The sequence below is a fragment of the Paramisgurnus dabryanus genome, chromosome 21 (genome assembly GCF_030506205.2).
Source record: "Paramisgurnus dabryanus chromosome 21, PD_genome_1.1, whole genome shotgun sequence".
In the NCBI taxonomy this organism is placed as follows: Eukaryota; Metazoa; Chordata; class Actinopteri; order Cypriniformes; family Cobitidae; genus Paramisgurnus; species Paramisgurnus dabryanus.
The window spans coordinates 32,704,091-32,726,642 of record NC_133357.1 but is presented as its reverse complement, the minus strand read 5'-3'; the positions used below and the strand labels follow the sequence as shown (position 1 = coordinate 32,726,642).

The 22,552-nt window shown below is 39.6% G+C and overlaps 1 protein-coding gene across 3 annotated transcripts in view; it reads left to right on the top strand.

Moving 5' to 3' along the window:
• The window catches only part of slc9a8 (solute carrier family 9 member 8), a 325,111-nt gene that overhangs the window by 203,103 nt on the left and 99,456 nt on the right, over positions 1–22,552 (top strand). For 2 of the 3 annotated variants that reach the window (XM_065282598.2, XM_073813043.1), the window contains one exon: positions 9,302–9,382. The exons of the other annotated variant lie outside the window; for it this stretch is intronic. In XM_065282598.2, the coding sequence (XP_065138670.1) occupies positions 9,302–9,382 (81 nt within the window). The remainder of the gene's footprint in view (positions 1–9,301; positions 9,383–22,552) is intronic. 3 annotated transcript variants of the gene reach the window in all.

The following is a 22,552-nucleotide window of genomic DNA, read 5'->3' as shown; positions in this document are numbered from 1 at the left end:
CTGTATTTGGTTGCTAGGGGCGTGGCTTGGGAGTGGCCAATGATGAGCCCAGTGATTACACTCCGAGTCACAAGTAAAACGGTCCAACCCCCGTGTCTCTACGATGTTCTGATGCGGAGATATAAGGCTTTGTTTACTCTGTTGCTAGGGTACTGTATTTGGTTGCTAGGGGCGTGGCTTGGGAGTGGCCAATGATGTGCCCAGTGATTACACTCCGAGTCACAAGTAAAACGGTCCAACCCCCGTGTCTCTACGATGTTCTGATGCGGAGATATAAGGCTTTGTTTACTCTGTTGCTAGGGTACTGTATTTGGTTGCTAGGGGCGTGGCTTGGGAGTGGCCAATGATGTGCCCAGTGATTACACTCCGAGTCACAAGTAAAACGGTCCAAACCCCGTGTCTCTACGATGTTCTGATGCGGAGATATAAGGCTTTGTTTATTCGGTTGCTAGGGTGCTCAAATTTGGTTGCTAGGGGCGTGGCTTGGGAGTGGCCAATGATGTGCCCAATTGTTACACCCCTAGTCACAAGTAAAACGGTCCAACCCCCGTGTCTCTACGATGTTCTGATGCTGAGATATAACTGTTTGTATTTTATGTTGCTAGGGTGCTCAAAAGTGGTTGCTAGGGGCGTGGCTTAGTAAGTCTGTAAGGATCCTGAGAGACTGATTGGATGCCTGAGTAAAATGAGCCCACCCCCATGTCTCTATGACACTGTGCTGCAAAGATATCCATCTGGGCATTTTATAATGGCAGTCTATGGGAGATGTTGCTAGGGTGCTCAAAAGTGGTTGCTAGGGGCGTGGCTTAATAGCTCTGAGATGATCCTGAGAGACTGATTGGATGCCCGAGTAAAATGAGCCCACCCACTTATCTCTACGACACTGTAAAGCAAAGATATCCCATCTGGAACGATTTTATTCCCTTATATGGGCGTGTTCCCTGCCCAATTATAAGTCAATGGGAAATTTCGGGTGCCTCTTACACCCCAGGGGTACAGCTTACACCCCATTGTGATGTATGGACTTACAGAGCCTACCACCCTCTTCAAATGTTATAACCCACATGTTTCTACCAAATCCTCGAGCGGAGCTATGACCCGTCAAAGTTCGGCCCAATGTTAAGTCAATGGGATTTTTCGGGTGGTTTTTCGCCCCCCTTTCGGAAATCCTGCACCCGATCTCTTATAAAAGTCATAGCACACCTCTCCTCAATAATCCGGTCAATTTGAGCCCTCTTTCGTGTGTCTACGACAAACCGTGTGGGACGAGTTACGCGCCGAAAAAGTGTGCAGACATAAGAATAATAAGATATAATAATAATAATAAGTATGAGCAATAATAATAGTGATGCCTTGCATAAATGCAAGCACCACTAATTATAAATAATAAGTATGAGCAATAGTAATAGTGATGCCTTGCATAAATGCAAGCACCACTAATAATAATAACTAGATAGGTACATTTCCTGAAGAAAATGTGAAGTGGTGCTTGCCGTGGCAAATTTCGGGGGACAATATATGATTATACTCCAAGCCAAAAGTAAAACAATTCAACCCACATGTCTCTACGATATTCTGATGCGAAGATATAAGGCTTTGTTTATTCGGTTGCTAGGGTACTGTATTTGGTTGCTAGGGAGAAAATTGGCATCCACTAGTGATTACACTCCGAGTCACGAGTCAAACGGTCAAACCCCCGTGTCTCTACGATGTTCTGATGCGGAGATATAAGGCTTTGTTTACTCTGTTGCTAGGGTACTGTATTTGGTTGCTAGGGAAAAAATTGGCATCCACTAGTGATTACACTCCGAGATACGAGTCAAACGGTCCAACCCCCGTGTCTCTGCGATGTTCTGATGTGGAGATAAAAGGCTTTGTTTACTCTGTTGCTAGGGTAATGTATTTGGTTGCTAGGGAGAAAATTGGCATCCACTAGTGATTACACTCCGAGTCACGAGTCAAACGGTCCAAACCCCGTGTCTCTACGATGTTCTGATGCGGAGATATAAGGGTTTGTTTACTCTGTTGCTAGGGTACTGTATTTGGTTGCTAGGGAAAAAAATGGCATCCACTAGTGATTACCCTCCGAGTCATGAGTCAAACGGTCCAACCCCCGTGTCTCTACGATGTTCTGATGCGGAGATATAAGGCTTTGTTTACTCTGTTGCTAGGGTACTGTATTTGGTTGCTAAGGAAAAAAATGGCATCCACTAGTGATTACCCTCCGAGTCACGAGTCAAACGATCCAACCCCCGTGTCTCTACGATGTTCTGATGCGGAGATATAAGGCTTTGTTTACTCTGTTGCTAGGGTACTGTATTTGGTTGCTAGGGGAAAAAATGGCATCCACTAGTGATTACCCTCCGAGTCACGAGTCAAACGGTCCAAACCCCGTGTCTTTACGATGTTCTGATGCGGAGATATAAGGCTTTGTTTACTCTGTTGCTAGGGTACTGTATTTGGTTGCTAGGGAAAAAAATGGCATCCACTAGTGATTACCCTCCGAGTCACGAGTCAAACGGTCCAACCCCTGTGTCTCTACGATGTTCTGATGCGGAGATATAAGGCTTTGTTTACTCTGTTGCTAGGGTACTGTATTTGGTTGCTAGGGAAAAAAATGGGATCCACTAGTGATTACCCTCCGAGTCACGAGTCAAACGGTCCAAACCCCATGTCTCTACGATGTTCTGATGCGGAGATATAAGGCTTTGTTTACTCTGTTGCTAGGGTACTGTATTTGGTTGCTAGGGAAAAAAATGGCATCCACTAGTGATTACCCTCCGAGTTATGAGTCAAACGGTCCAACCCCCATGTCTCTACGATGTTCTGATGCGGAGATATAAGGCTTTGTTTACTCTGTTGCTAGGGTACTGTATTTGGTTGCTAGGGGCGTGGCTTGGGAGTGGCCAATGATGAGCCCAGTGATTACACTCCGAGTCACAAGTAAAACGGTCCAACCCCCGTGTCTCTACGATGTTCTGATGCGGAGATATAAGGCTTTGTTTACTCTGTTGCTAAGGTACTGTATTTGGTTGCTAGGGGCGTGGCTTGGGAGTGGCCAATGATGTGCCCAGTGATTACACTCCGAGTCACAAGTAAAACGGTCCAACCCCCGTGTCTCTACGATGTTCTGATGCGGAGATATAAGGCTTTGTTTACTCTGTTGCTAGGGTACTGTATTTGGTTGCTAGGGGCGTGGCTTGGGAGTGGCCAATGATGTGCCCAGTGATTACACTCCGAGTCACAAGTAAAACGGTCCAAACCCCGTGTCTCTACGATGTTCTGATGCGGAGATATAAGGCTTTGTTTATTCGGTTGCTAGGGTGCTCAAATTTGGTTGCTAGGGGCGTGGCTTGGGAGTGGCCAATGATGTGCCCAATTGTTACACCCCTAGTCACAAGTAAAACGGTCCAACCCCCGTGTCTCTACGATGTTCTGATGCTGAGATATAACTGTTTGTATTTTATGTTGCTAGGGTGCTCAAAAGTGGTTGCTAGGGGCGTGGCTTAGTAAGTCTGTAAGGATCCTGAGAGACTGATTGGATGCCTGAGTAAAATGAGCCCACCCCCATGTCTCTATGACACTGTGCTGCAAAGATATCCATCTGGGCATTTTATAATGGCAGTCTATGGGAGATGTTGCTAGGGTGCTCAAAAGTGGTTGCTAGGGGCGTGGCTTAATAGCTCTGAGATGATCCTGAGAGACTGATTGGATGCCCGAGTAAAATGAGCCCACCCACTTATCTCTACGACACTGTAAAGCAAAGATATCCCATCTGGAACGATTTTATTCCCTTATATGGGCGTGTTCCCTGCCCAATTATAAGTCAATGGGAAATTTCGGGTGCCTCTTACACCCCAGGGGTACAGCTTACACCCCATTGTGATGTATGGACTTACAGAGCCTACCACCCTCTTCAAATGTTATAACCCACATGTTTCTACCAAATCCTCGAGCGGAGCTATGACCCGTCAAAGTTCGGCCCAATGTTAAGTCAATGGGATTTTTCGGGTGGTTTTTCGCCCCCCTTTCGGAAATCCTGCACCCGATCTCTTATAAAAGTCATAGCACACCTCTCCTCAATAATCCGGTCAATTTGAGCCCTCTTTCGTGTGTCTACGACAAACCGTGTGGGACGAGTTACGCGCCGAAAAAGTGTGCAGACATAAGAATAATAAGATATAATAATAATAATAAGTATGAGCAATAATAATAGTGATGCCTTGCATAAATGCAAGCACCACTAATAATAAGTATGCAAGATAGTAATAGTGATGCTTTGCATAAATGCAAGCACCACTAATAATAATAAGTATGCAAGATAGTAATAGTGATGCTTTGCATAAATGCAAGCACCACTAATAAGTATGCAAGATAGTAATAGTGATGCTTTGCATAAATGCAAGCACCACTAATAATAAGTATGAGCAATAATAATAGTGATGCCTTGCATAAATGCAAGCACCACTAATAATAATAAGTATGCAAGATAGTAATAGTGATGCTTTGCATAAATGCAAGCACCACTAATAATAATAATAATAAGTTTAAGTGCAACAACAGTATGTTGGCTTTCTCAAGCCAACATAATAATAATAAGTTTAAATAGCATTTCAGTAAGTTGGCTTTCACAAGCCAACTTAATAAGTTTAAATACAATATCAGTATGTTGGCTTTGTCAAGCCAACATAATAATAAGTTTAAATACAATATCAGTATGTTGGCTTTGTCAAGCCAACATAATTAACTGATCATAACAACAAACAGCTTCCTTTCATCCTAGCTTTTATCTACAGATCTCCAGGGCACCACAGATTTTCTTAAAGAAGTTGCAGATTTCTTGTCTGAGCTAGTAGTCACTGTAGATAAAGCCTGTTGGGGACTTTAATATCCACATTGATAACCCAAAAGATTATTTAGCATTAGGACTAGCTTTTATGGATGTTCTAAATTCTCTCAGTATTAGACAAAACGTGACAAGGCCGGTGCATACCCATAAACGCACATTAGACTTAATTCTGTCACTTGGGCTCAATAATATTAATGATGTAAAAATATCACCTCAGAGCGATGCTATTTCAGACCACTGCCTTGTCTCGTAAACAGTACTTCTAGATAGGATCGGTCGGTTCACACCATGCTACTTAGGCACAATGCTGATTAGGCAGAACAATAATTTCCACTACTAAAGATAGCTTTATTAGTACTTTCCCATTCCTAGCCCAAATAAAACATGTAACAGATAAACGTGAAGATCTGGACATTGTAATAGAAACTTTTGAACAGCGTTTGTTCTAGCATCCTGGAAGCTGTTGCTCCCATTTAGATCAAAGAGAATCAAAGAAAAAACACCAGAACCATGGTATGACTATCATACCGCAGCCTTTAAAAAGGTAGCTAGAAAAATTGGAGAAGCACAAAGTTAGAGGTATGGCCTGCTCCATGGAAAGAGAGTGTTCAGCACTACAGACAAAACCGCCAGATCTGCCCATCTTCGCAAGCTTATTGAAGAAAATCATAATAAACCTCGTTTCCTCTTTAGCACAGCCGTGTGATGTTTGACAGCAATCTCTCTCAATAGTCATATCTCCAACGTCTACCATTTTAAAATATTGCTTATCACCTATAAAGCCTTAAATGTCCTAGCACCTTCGTATCTTACAGAACTACTATCAGAAAACAATCCATCATGTACATGTACTTGGCCCCTTAGCTCTGGAATGATTGACCAAAAATGTTTGAGAATCAGACACAGTCGATTACTTTAGTTTAAAGGAACACGCCCAGATTTTGGGAATTGAGCTTATTCACTATATCCCCCAGAGTTAGATAAGTCCATAAATACCTTTCACATCTCCGTGCGTGCTGTAACTCTGTCTGACGCAGCCCCCACTAGCTTAGCTTAGCACAAAGTCTGGAAGTGAATAGCTCCAGCTAGCAAACTGCTCTCAATAAGTGACAAAATAACGCAAACATTTTCCTATTTATGTGTTGTGATTTGTATAGTCACATAGTGTACAAATAACAAGGTGATATGAGACACAGCAATCTTTTAACAGTATACATACTGGGAACTATATTCTCAGAAGGAGAACCACTGCTACTTGGGCGGAGTGATTTGCACAACTCTGACCGAACTCTCTGCTCCTCACCAGGGGCTTCTCGGGTGCTGCGAGCAAATCACTCCGCCCAAGAAGCAGTGCTTCGTCTTCTGAGAATATAGTTCTATACTGTTAAAAGATCGCTGTGTCTCATATCATCTTGTTATTTGTACACAGTGTAACTATACAAATCACAACACATAAATAGGAAAATGTTAGCGTTATTTTGTCACTTATTGGGAGCAGTTTGCTAGCTGGAGCCATTCACTTCCAGACTTTGTGCTAAGCTAAGCTAGCGGGGCTGCGTCAGACAGAGTTACAGCACGCACGGAGATGAGAAAGGTATGTATTAGGAATGCTCCGATCGATCGGCCGATAATGCTTGCTATGTTTCTCAATTAATTACGGTGAAATGCCACTACATACAAAAGCCAGGGGGCGCTCTCGTGCAGAAACTCATGTGCTGTAGACGAAGAACAATACACACGCAGCTGTGATGACACGCAGCTCCATGAAATGGCTGAAGGATATATTTATATTGCTGTTCTTCAAATCTTTTCAGGTATTTTCATGATAATAAAGAATATGTTTAATAATTATGTTTGACGAGTGTTGCTTTTTCAAATGCATGTTATAAACGACTCAAACTAACAGTGATTTTAGATCGATAAGGACTTACTGATTAAAAGCCGTAGTACATGAAATAGCTGTAATAAGATCGGCTGTCCGATTCAGATATGTGATCGGCCACGTATTATTAGTGGAGATCGGGACATCCCTAGTACAACCCCAAAACAGAAAAAGTTGGGACACAGTAGAAATTGTGAGTAAAAAAGGAATGGAATAATTTACAAATCTTATAAACTTATATTTTATTCACAGTAGTATATAGATAACATATCAAATGTTGAAAGTGAGATATTTTGAAATGTCATGCCAAATATTGGCTCATTTAGGATTTGATGAGAGCTACACATTCCAAAAAAAGTTGGGACAGGTAGCAATAAGAAGCCATAAAAGTTAAATGTACATACAAGGAACAGCTGGAGGAGGACCAATGTTTAGGAATAGGAATGTTGTCCCATTCTTGTCTAAAACAGGCTTCTAGTTGCTCAACGGTCTTAGGTCTTCTTTGTCGCATCTTCCTCTTTATGATGCTCCAAATCTTTTCTTTGGGTGAAAGATCTGGACTGCAGGCTGGCCATTTCAGTACTCAGATCCTTCTTCTACGCAGTCTTGATGTTGTAATTGATGCAGTATGTGGTCTGGCATTTGTCATGTTGGAAAATGCAAGGTCTTCCCTGAAAGAGACGACGTCTGAATGGGATCATATGTATCTAGAACTTGGATAAACCTTTCAGCATTGATGGTGCCTTTCCAGATGTGTAAGCTGCCCATGCCACACATACTCATGCAACCCCAAACCATCAGAGATGCAGGCTTCTGAACTGAGCGCTAATAACAACTTGGGTTGTCATTGTCCTCTTTAGTCCGGATGAAATGGCATCCCAGTTTTTCAAAAAGAACTTCAAATTTTGATTTGTTGGACCACAGAACAGTTTTCCACTTTGCCAAAGTCCATTTTAAATGAGCCTCGCCCAGGGAAAACGCCTGTGCTTCTGGATCATGTTTAGATATGGCTTCTTTTTTGACCTACAGAGTTTTAGCTGGCAACAGCGAATGACATGGTGGATTGTGTTCACTGACAATGTTTTCTGGAAGTATTCCTGAGTCCATGTTGTGATTTCCATTACAGTAGCATTCTTGTATGTGATGCAGTGCTGTCTAAGAGCCCGAAGATCACGGGCATCCGGTATGGTTTTCCGGTCTTGACCCTTACGCACAGAGATTGTTCCAGATTCTCTGAATCTTTGGATGATATTTTGCACCGTAGATGATGATAACTTCAATCTCATTGCAATTTTTCTCTGAGAAACTCAGAAAACTATTTTTCGCTGCAGCATTTGGGGAATTGGTGATTCTCTGCCCATCTTGACCTCTGAGAGACACTGCCACTCTGACAGGCTCTTTTTATACCCAATCATGTTGCCAATTGACCTAATAAGTTGCAAATTGGTCTTTCAACTGTTCCTTATATGTACATTTAAATTTTCTGGCCTCTTATTGCTACCTGTCCCAACTTTTTTTGGAATGTGTAGCTCTCATGAAATCCAAAATGAGCCAATATTTGGCATGACATTTCAAAATATCTTACTTTCAACATTTGATATGTTATCTATATTCTACTGTGAATAAAATATAAGTTTATGAGATTTGTAAATTAGTCCATTCCTTTTTTACTCACAATTTCTACTGTGTCCCAACTTTTTCTGTTTTGGGGTTGTATGTATGGACTCATCTAACTCTGGGAGATACAGTGAATAAGCTCAATTCCCAAAATCTGGGCGTGTTCCTTTAACCTAAAGACAGTTCTCTTTAACAAAGTATTCACATAATTTGTCTAGTAAATGTACTTTTCCTGCAATAGTCAGCTTGTCCGGAACAAAGCATTCACATAACTCATCTGAGTTATATACTTATGCGCAGTAGTTAGCCTCTCTGGAACCGAGCGGATATTAAACCACAATACTGTAGGACACTTGCATTATATTCGAACAGCCCCTACGCTCTTGGGAGCAATACAGCGTGAAAGCTATGGCTACCAGACCTATTTTGTGAACGGAGTTGGCAAGATCCAGCCCTGCACCGACATCCAAGATTGGTGGGGGTTTCCAGGGTCTGTGAATAGGATTAGAAATTAGGATTTCATTTTATTTAGGGTTAAGAGTTCCTGCAGTTGCCTGCTATTACTCAAGTGTAAGGGGTGTTTACCTTAAATACATGACACTTTATCTTATACTTTTATACTGTTTAATCCTACCATGTGGCAATGGCACCTTTATGCTTTGGCCAGTAATCACTGTTTGAAACTTACATTTTATTACAATGTAAGTTTGGTACAATTACCAAATTGTGAAAAGCGCTATATAAATAAAATTGAATTGAATTGAATTGAATATTAGTATAGTTTTTTATTTTTTATGTTTAGTTTAGGGTTGTGTAGTTTAACAAAAGTCAACAGATCCCAGTAAAGCAGTAGGTAATGCTACATTACTACAGTTAGCCTTGTTTTAAACAAACAAGCTGTTAAGGGTTGTTTTATTGATATCAATTTTATAATAGTGTTTTTATTTTTTCAGGTATATGTATTATTTTGGTTCACCTGCTGATCAAATTTAAGCTGCACTTTTTGCCTGAGAGTGTGGCTGTGGTTTCTCTGGGTAAGTGACTATTTTCTTTAAAAAAATTCCATTTGGTGCTGGCTAGAACAAGTGATTCAGTTTTAAAGAAAGCCTGCTAATTGCTTTTGCTAATTTACCTTTCCTTCAGTGAGTGAGAGTGTGTTTGTAAATGTAAAGGATTTAAGAAGTTTAAACCTCAAGCTCATGAATTATAAGATGTGTGATATTTTATCTTTATCCTTTAAAATTTGAACAGGTAAGCAACCCAGCAATTTAAACCATGTGTAAATACTTTATACAATCTAAATACAATCATCAACTAGAAATGCAATTCCCAAGGAATTACCAGTGCATGAAAATGCAAAAAAGTAAAAAAATTGATTGACAGAAATGTAAAAGAAGTTTAGTTTAGTAGTCTACCTGGCTGTTAACATGTTTTAGTGTGAAGCTAGCATGATTTAACAAAGTTATCATGATGTAATATGAAGCTAGCATGATTTAAAATGAAGGTAGCATGATTTAACATGATGTTAACATAAACCTAACATGATTTAGCATGATTTAACATGAAGCTAGCATGATTTAAAATGAAGGTAGCATGATTTAACATTATGTTAGCATTAAGTTAACATGATTTAGCATGATTTAGCATGAAGCTAGCATGATTTAGCATTAAGCTAGCATGCTTTAGCATAAAGCTAGCATGATTTAACATGAAGCTAGCATGATTTACCATAAAGTTAAAATGACACTAGCATGATTTAGCATGAAGCTAGCATGATTTAGCATGAAGCTAGCATGATTTTGCATGATGTTAGCATGATTTTGCATGATTTAACATGAAGCTAGCATGATTTAGCATGACGCTAAAATGAAGCTAGCAAGATTTAACAAATCTAGCATGATTTAGCATAAAGCTAGCATGGTTATGCATGAAGCTAGCAAGATTTAACATGAAGCTAGCACAATTTAGCATGAAGCTAGCATGAAGCTAGCAAGATTTAGCATGAAGCTTGCATGATTTAGCATGACACTAACATGAAGCTAACATGATTAAGCATGATTTAGCATGAAGCTAACATGATTAGCATGAAGCTAACATGATTAGCATGAAGGTAGCATGATTTAGCATTAAGGTAGCATGATTTAGCATGAAGGTAGCATGATTTATCATTAAGCAAACATGATTTAACATGACGCTAACATGATTTATCATGAAGTTAGCATTATTTAGGATGACGCTAGCATGATTTAGCATGAAGCTAGCATGATTTAGCATGAAGCTAACATGATTTAGCATGATGTTAGCATGAAGCTAGCATGATTTAACATGAAGCTAACATGATTTAGCACGAAGCTAACATGATGATATTAGCATGAGTTAACATGAAGCTAGCATGATTTAGCATGAAGCTAGCATGATTTAGCATGAAGCTAGCATGATTTAGCATGAATCTAGTAAGATTTAACATGATGTTAGCATGAGTTAACATGATTTAGCATGATTTAGCATGAAGCTAGCATGATCTAGCATGAAGCTAGCATGATTTAACATGAAGTTAGCATGATTTAGCATGAAGCTAACATGATTAAGCATGATATTGGCATGATTTAGCATGAAGCTAGCATGATTTATCATGAAGCTAGCATGAAGTTAGCATGATTAAAAGACCCAACACCTATGTCTCTACGATGTTCTGATGCAGACATATAAGGCTTTGTTTATTCTGTTGCTAGGCTGCTCATATTTGGTTGCTAGGGAGAAAATTGGCATGCACTAGTGACTACACTCCGAGTCACGAGTAAAATGGTCCAACCCCTGTGTCTCCATGATGTTCTGATGCGGAGATATAAGGCTTTGTTTATTCTTTTGCTAGGGTGCTCAAATTTGGTTGCTAGGGGCATGGCTTGGGAGTGGCCAATGATGTGGCCAGTGATTAAACTCCGAGTCACAAGGAAAACGGTAGAACCCAGTGTTTCTACAATGTTCTGATGCCGCGATATAACTGTTTGAGGATCCTGAGAGACTGATTGGATGCCTGAGTAAAATGAGCCCACCCCCATGTCTCTATGACACTGTGCTGCAAAGATATCCATCTGGGCATTTTATAATGGCAGTCTATAGGAGATGTTGCTAGAGTGCCCAAAATGGTTGCTGAGGAAAGTGAGCCCACTCCCTTGTCTCCACGACATTGTAAAGCGAAGATATCCCACTTGGAACTTTTTAATTCCCTTATATGGGCGTGTTCCCTGCCCCATTATAAGTCAATGGGAAATTTCGGGTGCCTCTTAAACCCCAGGGGTACAACTTATACCCCATTGTGATGTATGTTCTTACAGAGTCTACCACCCTCTTCAAATACAGTAACACACATGTTTCTACAAAATCTTTGAGCGGAGGAATTACAAAAAAAAATCTTTGAGCGGAGCTATGACCCGTCAAATTGCGGCGAAATGTTAAGTCAATGTGATTTTTTGGGTGGTTTTTCACCCCCTTTTGGAAATCCTGCACCCGATCGCTTATAAAAGTCATAGCACACCATTCCTCAATAAGCCGGTCGATTTGAGCCCTCTTTCATGGGACTACGGCAAACTGTGAGGGACGAGTTACGCGCTGAAATTTTGTCCAGAATATAAGAAAAGTAATTACTAGATAGAAATGTTTGAAGGCAAACTTTATGTTGGCTTGACAAAGCCTGGCCTGAACGTTTAAAACGGTTTGACAGAAGTTTCGTTTAGTAGGCTTTCTGGCTGTTATAATGCTTAAGTATAAAGCTAGCATGATTTAGCATGAAGCTAGCATGATGTTGGCATGATTAGCATGAAGCTACAATGATGCTAACATGATTAGCATGACTCTAGCATGATTAGCATGAAGCTAGCATGATTAGCATGAAGCTAGCAAGAAGCTAACATGATTAACACGAAGCTAACATGATGCTAGCATGATTAACATTAAGTTAGCATGATGTTAGCATGATAAGCATGAAGTTAGCATGATTAGCATGATGTAAGCATGATTAGCATGATGTTAACATGAATAAGCATGAAGCTAGCATGATGTTAATGTGAATTAGCATGAAGCTAGCATGATGCTAACATGAATTAGCATGAAGCTAACATGAATTAGCATAAAGCTAGTATGAATTAGCATAAAGCTAGCATGATGCTAACGTGAATTAGCATGAAGCTAACATGATGATAACGTGAATTAGCATGATGCTAACGTGAATCAGCATGGAGCTAGCATGATGCTAACGTGAATTAGCATGGAGCTAGCATTATGCTAACGTGAATTAGCATTGAACTAGCATGATGCTAACGTGAATTAGCATGAAGCTAGCATGATGCTAACGTGAATTAGCATGAAGCTAACATGATGTTAACATGAATTCGCATGAAGCTAGCATGATGCTAACGTGAATTAGCATGGAGCTAGCATTATGCTAACGTGAATTAGCATTGAACTAGCATGATGCTAACGTGAATAAGCATGAAGCTAGCATGATGCTAACGTGAATTAGCATGAAGCTAACATGATTTTAACATGAATTCGCATGAAGCTAGCATGATGCTAACGTGAATTAGCATGAAGCTAACATGATGTTAACATGAATTAGCATGAAGCTAGCATGATGCTAACGTGAATTAGCATGAAGCTAACATGATGTTAACATGAATTAGTATGAAGCTAGCATGATGCTAACGTGAATTAGCATGAAGCTAACATGATGTTAACATGAATTAGCATGAAGCTAGCATGATTTAACATGAAGTTAGCAAGATTTATTATGAAATTAGCATGAAGCTAGCATGAAGCTAACATGACCCAAAGACCCAACCCCCAATGTCTCTATGACGTTCGGATCCAGAGATATAAGGCTTTGTTTATTGTGTTGCTAGGGTGCTCATATTTGGTTGCTAGGGGCGTGGTTTAATACTTAAATAAAAATCCTAAGAGACTGATTGGATGCCTGAGTAAAATGAGCCCACCCCTATGTCTCTATGACACTCTGCTGCAAAGATATCCATCTGGGCTTTTTATAATGGTAGTCTATTGGAGATGTTGCTAGGGTACCCAAAATTGTTGCTAGGGGCGTGGCTTAATAGCCCTGGGGCGATCCTAGGAGACTGATTGGATGACTGAGTAAAATGAGCCCACCCCCATGTCTCTACGACACTCTAAAGTGAAGATATTCCATCTGGGACACTTTTATTCCCTTATATGGGCATGTTTCCTGCCCCATTATAAGTCAATGGGAAAATTTGGGGGCCTCTTACACCCCAGGGGTACAGCTTACACCCCATTGTAATGTATGTTTTTGCAGAGCCTGTCAGCCTCCTTAAATGTGGTAAGCCACAAGTTTCTACAAGTTTCTCACTCGCAGCTATTGCCCGTCAAAGTTTGTCTCAATGTTAAGTCAATGGGAATTTTGGGGTGTTTGAGCGCCCCGTTTAGGAATTCAGAAGGTCCCATCAGTTAGAAAAGATATAGCACACCAAGTCAGACCAGTCTGAAGTAAAATAATAATGGTGATGCTTTGCATGAATGCAAAAACCACTAAAAAGCCCTGTGAGAACAGTACAGTGCATTTTCATGCACTGTAATAAATACTTTATAGCAATAACTGAACAGAACTCTCAACTTTTGAGAGCACTTTCAACACCACAAGTGGAAACAAATTTAGATTTTTCTTCCTTATTTTATGCCTTTGTGTTTGATGTCCTGTGTCGGTTTGTTGTATTCCTAGTGTAGGAAGAGCACGGGCGAAAGTACCAATAACTCACAAGTGTGGTCTACCAATACCAGGTGGAATTTTGACTAAATGTAAAAAGACTTCAGTATAATTTCACTATGAACATAAGTAGGGCATTGTATGTAACTGAAACATATTTTGTCATTTATCTTTGCAAAAAATGATGAAATTAAATTTTTATTTAAAATTTTAGTTTCATAATATTTTTCAAAAGCAACTCGACATTATAAACTTAGGTTGTGTTTTCACACATGTTGGTGTGCACTGTGGTGCGGACCAGATCACATTGTATCATTTTTCAGTTAGTTTGGTTTGTGTTCACATATGGAAACGCCGCACCCTACATGTGACAACTGTCAGCGCTGTTATTGGTCTCTGACAGCTCTGACCCCTATGACCACTCCCCCACATGTTTCCATGACAACCATCCTGACGTGAATAGCTAGGCTAGGGAGATATGGAGATAAACGAAAGTTTCTTTGCTTTAAAGCAGCATTGCGCAACTGTTCTATTAAAGTGCACCTATTATGCTAATAATTAGCACGTTATTGTAATATATTGGTCTTTCATAGTACATACATGTGATTTAATTAAGGAACTAATGTATTATGATTCTTATAAATTGCTTACATACCTTACCGATTTTTCCCTGTCTGTGAAACACTGGGATTTAGTTTCTGTCTCCGCCTCCCAAATTGTCGAGTGTACTTGGATTGGTCAGATGACCTACTCAACTGTTTTGGTCAACTGGGTTCAGCGTGTGTTTGAAAGGTTACGCCCCTGACTACGCATGGGTTTTTCGGTCCTGAGATTCACAGGCATGAACGTAAGCAGGCAGTTTTATGGTGTCTGTACTGCCTTACCACTTCGGGCTTGATCCAGAGAGTTCAGACGGCTGTTACAGTATGAAAGATGTCCATCAATGAACGCGATTGGATTTAACTTCTTTAGGTCTCTTGCCAGAATGCTAAAAGAAGACGAAAATGTGTTGCAAAGACATCCAAAAGGTAATTATAATGTACTACATTACTGTGCAAACTATATGGAAACACCAAATGTAGCACATAGAAAGTATTCATTGAAATTATGATAAAACTATTACATTTGTTAGTTCTACATTATTTCACTATGCTAAACTTTATTATGAAAGACTGCTTACTTATAAGTGCTATGTTTTAGGTTTTAAGGAGAATGCAACAGGTTCCAGGGCCTCTTACCTGCGTGATTCATCATCCAGGTTTTGCACAAATAGTCTGAATCCCTACACACAGAACATTTATTACCGACTATGGGCCTTTGAGGCGCAGGACACTAGCCTCTTACACTCTGAGGCTATTTTGGGGATTTCCGCCTGGATTTGGCCTACCCAATTTCAAAAGCTTCTCATACCCACAAGCAGAGGTGCACATACAAAAGTTTGGTATCATTTTACAGGAAACCCTTTGAAATTACATAAAACACTGTTAAAAGTGGTCAACATGGTTATATGTGTTGTCAGTCCTCTAATAAACACAAAAATAAATAGGTGTTTTTTTCTAAAGTCTGTATTTAAAAGTGTATAACTCTGGCCCTGAGTGGTAACGAAACCTGCAGACAGTTTTGTTTGATTCCAGCAATTGCCAGCTTACAGAGGAAAAAGGAATTTTTTCTCTATCATAATAATTGCAAAAGTTATTTTACTCCAACTGATGGGAGGAATAATACCCTTTTTGTTTACAATTTCTGCCTAAAAACATTTGAAGTGCTCCCATAACCACATACAGTGGAATAAATGCAATATCTTTATATCATTTTGCAGAAAACCCTTTGAAGTTACATAAAAAGCTGCTGTTTGTGACAAATATTGTTATTTATGTTGTTTTTCATATGATAAAACACCAAATTTTCTTTTTTTATGTTGTAAATACTGTCTTTGATAGTGTATAACTCTGGTTCTGGGTGCTCTAGCAGACTGCAGACAGTTCTGGTTGTTACCAGCAGCAGACAGTAAACACCCAAAAAAAGAATGAATTCTTTAGCATGTCGCATTCAAAAGATATTCTTATTTTACTGAAGGGTGCGAAAATACATTTTCATATAAATATTATTTTTTTGTTTTGCACATATAATAAATAGCAAGGGATTATTAATGAATACAACCAAAGAAAATGCTGTGAATGGACTCATTTTTTAGAGTAGGACCTAAGATAAAAGATGGTGTATCATTTGTGGCTATATGTGCTATCTGAGGCAGTCCACACTCAAGTTTCCCATATGTTTACAAAAGACCATTTTTTACCTTATTATTCATTCAACGATTGTTGGATATGTGTTAAAAATAGAGCACAAATAACGATGTAGCCTTATTCCTGAGAATGAGAGCTTTCATTTGATATAAGACTTGCCCATGTTTGTCATACTTGAAAAATATGAAATATGTGAATATTAAATCATATAATAATTTGTCGGGGGGGTGATAGTGTAAATTAAGTGTAAATAACTTTCTTACAGTAAAACATATCTCAAAGTGATGCATATCTGCAGAAAGTAGAGACTCTAAGCTTTCAAACAGTATCTCATATGTGGTACTGCGTCCATGACAGACCATTAAAAATTAAAGGAATATTTTATATTAAGTCAAAATTAGATTTCTGGACCCGGTACAGGGTCCACAGAGTCAAACACTTACAAAGTGTTTGTAAGTTTTATTACATTTGTGACCCGTCACGGAAACCAGGGACACAAGTCGGCAGCACAAGTTTCGAGAAAATGAGAAACAAAGTTTTTTTTTTCAAAATTTGTGATTTTCGTTTTATTGCAGAATCTGTTAGTTGAGATCATGAAGAAGCCTCTCCATGTTTGAGATAGAAGTTTATGTATATTTAAAAGCATACATTTTGCGGTTAAAATAGGCCTGTTTTTCCAGAGATTGTAGCGTGCAGCGGGGGGCGTCATTGTCTGTGTGTATATTTACATACTGGATAATAGTGATGCACCGATGTGAAAATTTTGGCCGATACCGATAACCGATATGACTCTTGTCTGTTATGGCCGATGCCGATATTTGCCGATGCCGATATAGAAAACACATTTTTTATGATAATGAAATAAAGAGCTGTTTTCCAAAACACTTTTTTTTTACTTTTGTAATTTATTTCCATAAATTCCACTGATTGGGCACCTTTACCCATGTGCAAAATGTCATCAATTAGCTGATTCCCCATATTCTTTGTAAGCTTCGGGATGCTCATTTTAAGTGGGTGATTAAATTGGTTGTATTGAACAATTTTGCCCAAACTCCCACTCGCATCACCCGGCCCTCACTCTCATTGCATACAGCAGCAGGGGTGTCCAGACTTTTTTGTGTGGTGATCTACTTTTAAAATGATAAAGCCGACAGGATCTACATGCTAAAAAACACTTTAATGCGTGGACTATACTGCATATATCTCTACATTGGATTTAGGGCTGTCACCATTACTCTATTTTTTTGAGGAGTTTCCTGGAGTACATGTCGAGTACTGTTTAAAATAGCGGAGATACGGTTTAGTGAAACAAACTAGAAGTAAAATGACAATAGTATTAGAAGCAAATAAATCAGCACAACTCTGCCGCTCTCTCTCCCTCGCGCGCGCGCAAACACAGACACACAGACACAAACACACACTGGGTGCGTGCACCACCAGTGCCTGCAAGAATGCGATGCGATTGCATCCTGGTAAATTTCGGAAGTTTACACGACTGAGCTGCAGCGGGCAGGCATAAGATTTATAAAAACACATTTGAGAAGAAAGGCACAGCAATGCAAAAAGACTTACTTGTTTCACAATTACTCTTGGAGGCATGGAGCAGCATGAGGATACACAGTTAACTTATGTGCGATCTACCGGCATTGCCTTTGCGATCGCGATCGACGTATTGGACACCCCTGTCATACAGCATAGCGAGGATCCTTTTCAGACACTTTGAAGAACGACCAGGCAAACGACAGAACCTGCTTCAGCACACGTGTAACGTATGCGCTCGTGCAAAAACAAACATCCTCGACCCCACACTCACATCTCCTACACACACGTCAAATACACAGGAATGATTATCGGCCTGTTCACATCGGCCCTATTTTGACATCGGAACGATGCCGATGTGTAAAAAAATGACCACATCGGCCGATGTATCGTGCACCACTACTGTTTAAGCTTGTGTTTTCGCCTCTGCCCCCAAAGGGAACAAAAAAACTGAAAATAATGTCATTAATGACTTACCCATATGTCGTTCTAAACTCGGAAGACCTCCGTTCATCTTCGGAACACAGTTTAAGATGTTTTAACTTTAGATTTAGTCCGAGAGCTTTCTATCCCCTTCATTGAAAATCTCTGTACGGTTTCCATGTCCAGAAAGGTAATAAAAACATCATCAAAGTATTCCATGTGACATCAGTGGGTCAGTAGGATTGCATTGAAGCATCCAAAATACAGTTTGGTCCAAAAATAGCAAGATTTACGACTTTATTCAGCATTGTCTTCTCTTCCGGCTCAAGCGTGAAGTCACGTGACTGTAGTGATGCGGCTGCCCTGTTCCTCAGACATGTTTGCTTGTTTTTTTTTTTTTTTTTAAAGTTATAGCGTGCGTCTCCCCAGACTATAAATGAAGCTCGGGCACAAAACAAAAGAACTTTAAAAGAAGCTGGGGCGGAACAAATAACAGTCAGCCGCATCGTACGTCAGCCGCGTCACTGACTTTATGGGGCGCCGCAGTCGGATGACGTCAAAGTACCGCGACAGCTCTTCAAGAAATCTTACGGAGTAGTTTAATTTCGATTCGCTCTCGCAGTACTTTGACGTCTTGCAGCGCAGCATGAGTCCAAACACACAGAAGTTACTCAGAGATCGTTTTATTTTTTATATAATTGGCTACATGTTTTGTCTATCAATATTTTCCATGAAGTCATTGGCTGATGGAGGAACGAGCAAACGATTGGTAAAACGTTTCAACTTCACGTTTTCGTCGGCGCTGTTTTGATTATCTATTATACTACCTCCCTATTTTAAATACAAACTTTGAAGGCGGGTGCATGTGTTTAACGCAGCGTAAATACCGGAGTGTAATCTGATAAACCCTTACATGTTACGATGTAAATAGTCCTCAGATTGTATATTATATTGTATTACCAGAAGTTCATGTGAAATCTGATGTAAACAATAGACTATATATCTATATTTCACGGATTATACGCATTTGTGGACAAAAATCATTGGATGATTCACACATCTGAAACAGACTGGATTCGACTTGTGATCCCCACAAAGGTAAAAGGCCTGTTTATTTTTGCATTTTGTCATTCGGACTTCTGTAATAAAATACTACATATGATGCGAACATCTGTATCTCAAAACGGCTTTACAGGGGGTATGGCTTAGCTAAATGAGATGTAAATGAGCCCTATTGTCTCTCCAGCCAGGGAAAAGGGAAAGTGTTAACTTTTTTCTTTCTCAAATTTCTCAGCATTCTCTTTCTTGAATGTGTTACATTAAAATGGCCACAACTTCCCCAAATCTTATCAGATTTCCATGTTTTACACATCGTTGGAAAGCTTAGAAACTTTCAGAATCTATGAATAACTCAAAATGCCCCAGATCCGACTTGTGTCCCTACTTTCCGTGACTGGTCACATTTTTAAACTAAAAACACTAAAATAGCATTATAGTAACAAAGTACCCAGAAGAACAAAAGATGTAACTTGAAGAGAATATAGTACTTAGTCAAAAGTTTTTTATTTATTACAAATATATATTTAAATGTTAACCAATATACAGATAAACATACTTTAGTAACCATATTGTGCTCTTCTCTCAAAAATTGTTCAATTCACTTCTTACAGATAAATGGCATAGCGAAGCTTTGTCAGCTGGTGCTATCTAAGACGACACTATAGGGTTATCATCCTGTCGTGTGTTGTTCTCCAGATACGCTTGGAGCTTCCTGATCAGACTGGTCACTTTGTTTATGTAAATGAGGAAGAGTCCTATCACTCCCCCGTTAAATGCGGCGTACCTCAGGGATCAGTTCTAGGCCCTATCCTATTCTCGCTATATATGTTACCTCTAGGTAGGGATGGGTATCGTTAAGATTTTAACGGTATTACTACTCTTACTGATACTGCTTAACGGTCCGGTACTTTAACGGTATTCTTATCGGTACTTTGGCAAATGTTAACATTTGATCATGAACCTATGTTCACATGATTAAGTTAATTATTTGTCTGCATTTCATCATTACAAATACATTTTTGGATATCATTTCTAAATAATATACATATATTTGTTAATGCACCAGTGTGAAAGCTGCAGAAAAAATACTTTAAATAGGATATTTATCTGTAGGCTATTTTGTAAACTAACTTGAAGTGCTGTGCATTTAGCCAAAAAAATTTTTACATACTGAATTTTCTTTATTTGGGATTTTAAAACGAGTAAAAAATATGTTGAATGCATAACGTCATTTTTCCCAAAAGGAAGTCAACAGAATTTCAACGTAAGGTAACAAATTAGGGATATTGTACATTTATTTTAAATGACGTGAACAACGTTGATTCAACATGATGTTAGCATACAGTACATGCCTGACAGGCGCGGTGGGCGCGTGCAGCAGGTGACGCAAATTATGGGTCCTCCGAGGATTAGACCGTCTCATTTCAGTTCTCTTTGCGGACTTCTCAGGCTGCCACCTTGACAGACCGAGTGCTCACCTTTTAAGGTCGTATGCTTAGAAGGTCGCAGCCCTTGAATTGGGACACAGTTTCTGTCTGCACGTAATGCACTTTTAAAAGATGCTTTGACAGATTGCTTGTGTTTCCGCCCTTACATGCAAACATCTTGTTGCACTTACCTGTATGACAACGAGCGTTGTCTGCATCAACTCTAGTAAAGTATAACCGCACTTTTGAACGTTTTGCTCTATCCGCCATTGTCAGTCTTGTTATTAAGCGGGTTTTTTGTGCTGTTATGCGTATGCATGCGCCGCGCTCGTCGTTGTGTGTGAGTGTGACAGACAGCCTCCGCGGCGCGCATGAGAGATCTCGCAGATCTCACAGACAAACATCTTAATATTATCTCAAATTAGAAATGTTTGGTGAGACAAAATGTGCACGAAAACATAATTATTCAAGAATACATAGAACATTTATTTGCATCTTTTTCTCCAGGACCGAAAGCAGAACCGATAGCATCAGATCTTACTGATACTACGGTCTTTAATAATTTAGCCCCGGGGCAAGTTTAGAACCGGGTTTCGGTACCCATCCCTACCTCTAGGAGACATTATCAGGAAACATAACATAAGTTTTCACTGCTATGCGGATGATACCCAGCTTTACATCTCGTCACATCCGAGCGAAACACACCAGTTTGCTAAACTAACAGACTGCATTAGTGATATTAGGGACTGGATGGCACATAACTTTCTTATGCTAAACTCCAATAAGACTGAGATACTTATTATTGAACCAAATCGCTCCAAACATAATATGTCAGATTACAAGTTGCCCATAGATGGCTGCACGGTGGTGCCATCTTCCACGGTTAAGAATTTAGGCGTAATGTTTGACAGCAATCTATCTTTCGATAGTCATATCTCCAACGTCTGCCGCACAGCATTCTTCCATCTTAGAAATATCTCAAAAATACGCCATATGCTGTCTGCATCAGATGCAGAAAAGCTTATCCATGCTTTTATGACCTCTAGAATAGACTATTGTAACTCGTTACTCGGGGGATGCAATGCAAATCAGGTAAACAAGCTACAGCTGGTTCAAAACGCCGCCGCAAGAGTGCTTACTCAATCTAAAAAGTATGATCACATTAGTCCAATTCTGGCATCTTTACACTGGCTACCAGTTAAATATCGCATAAAATTTAAAATATTACTAATCACCTACAAAGCATTAAATGGCCGAGCGCCCTCGTATTTTAAAGAATTACTATCAGAATACAATCCACCACGTAAACTGCGATCACAAAATTCTGGTTACTTAATTATCCGTAGAATATCAAAAGTGAATATCAAAAGTGTCTAAAGGTGGTAGATCCTTTTCCTACTTGGCCCCTAAGCTCTGGAATAATTTACCAAATAATGTTCGAGCATCAGACACAGTCGAGCAATTTAAATCTAAACATAAGACATTCTTCTTTAACAAAGCATTCACATAGAATGTCCAATAAATGTACTTTTTCCCGCATTAGTTATTTTGTCTAGAACAAAGCACTCACATACCTCATATGGGTAATTTACTCTTGCCGCAATAGTTAGCCTGTCTGGAATCGAGCTGAATTAAACCACTATAATGTATGACACTTGCATTACATGCGAACGGCCCCTACGCTAATAGAATTCTGTTTTTGTCTCCCTGTCTCATCCTCGACCCCGAGGACATTGAGACAAACAGACCCAGTTCCTGTTGTTGTGAAGGTCATCGCAC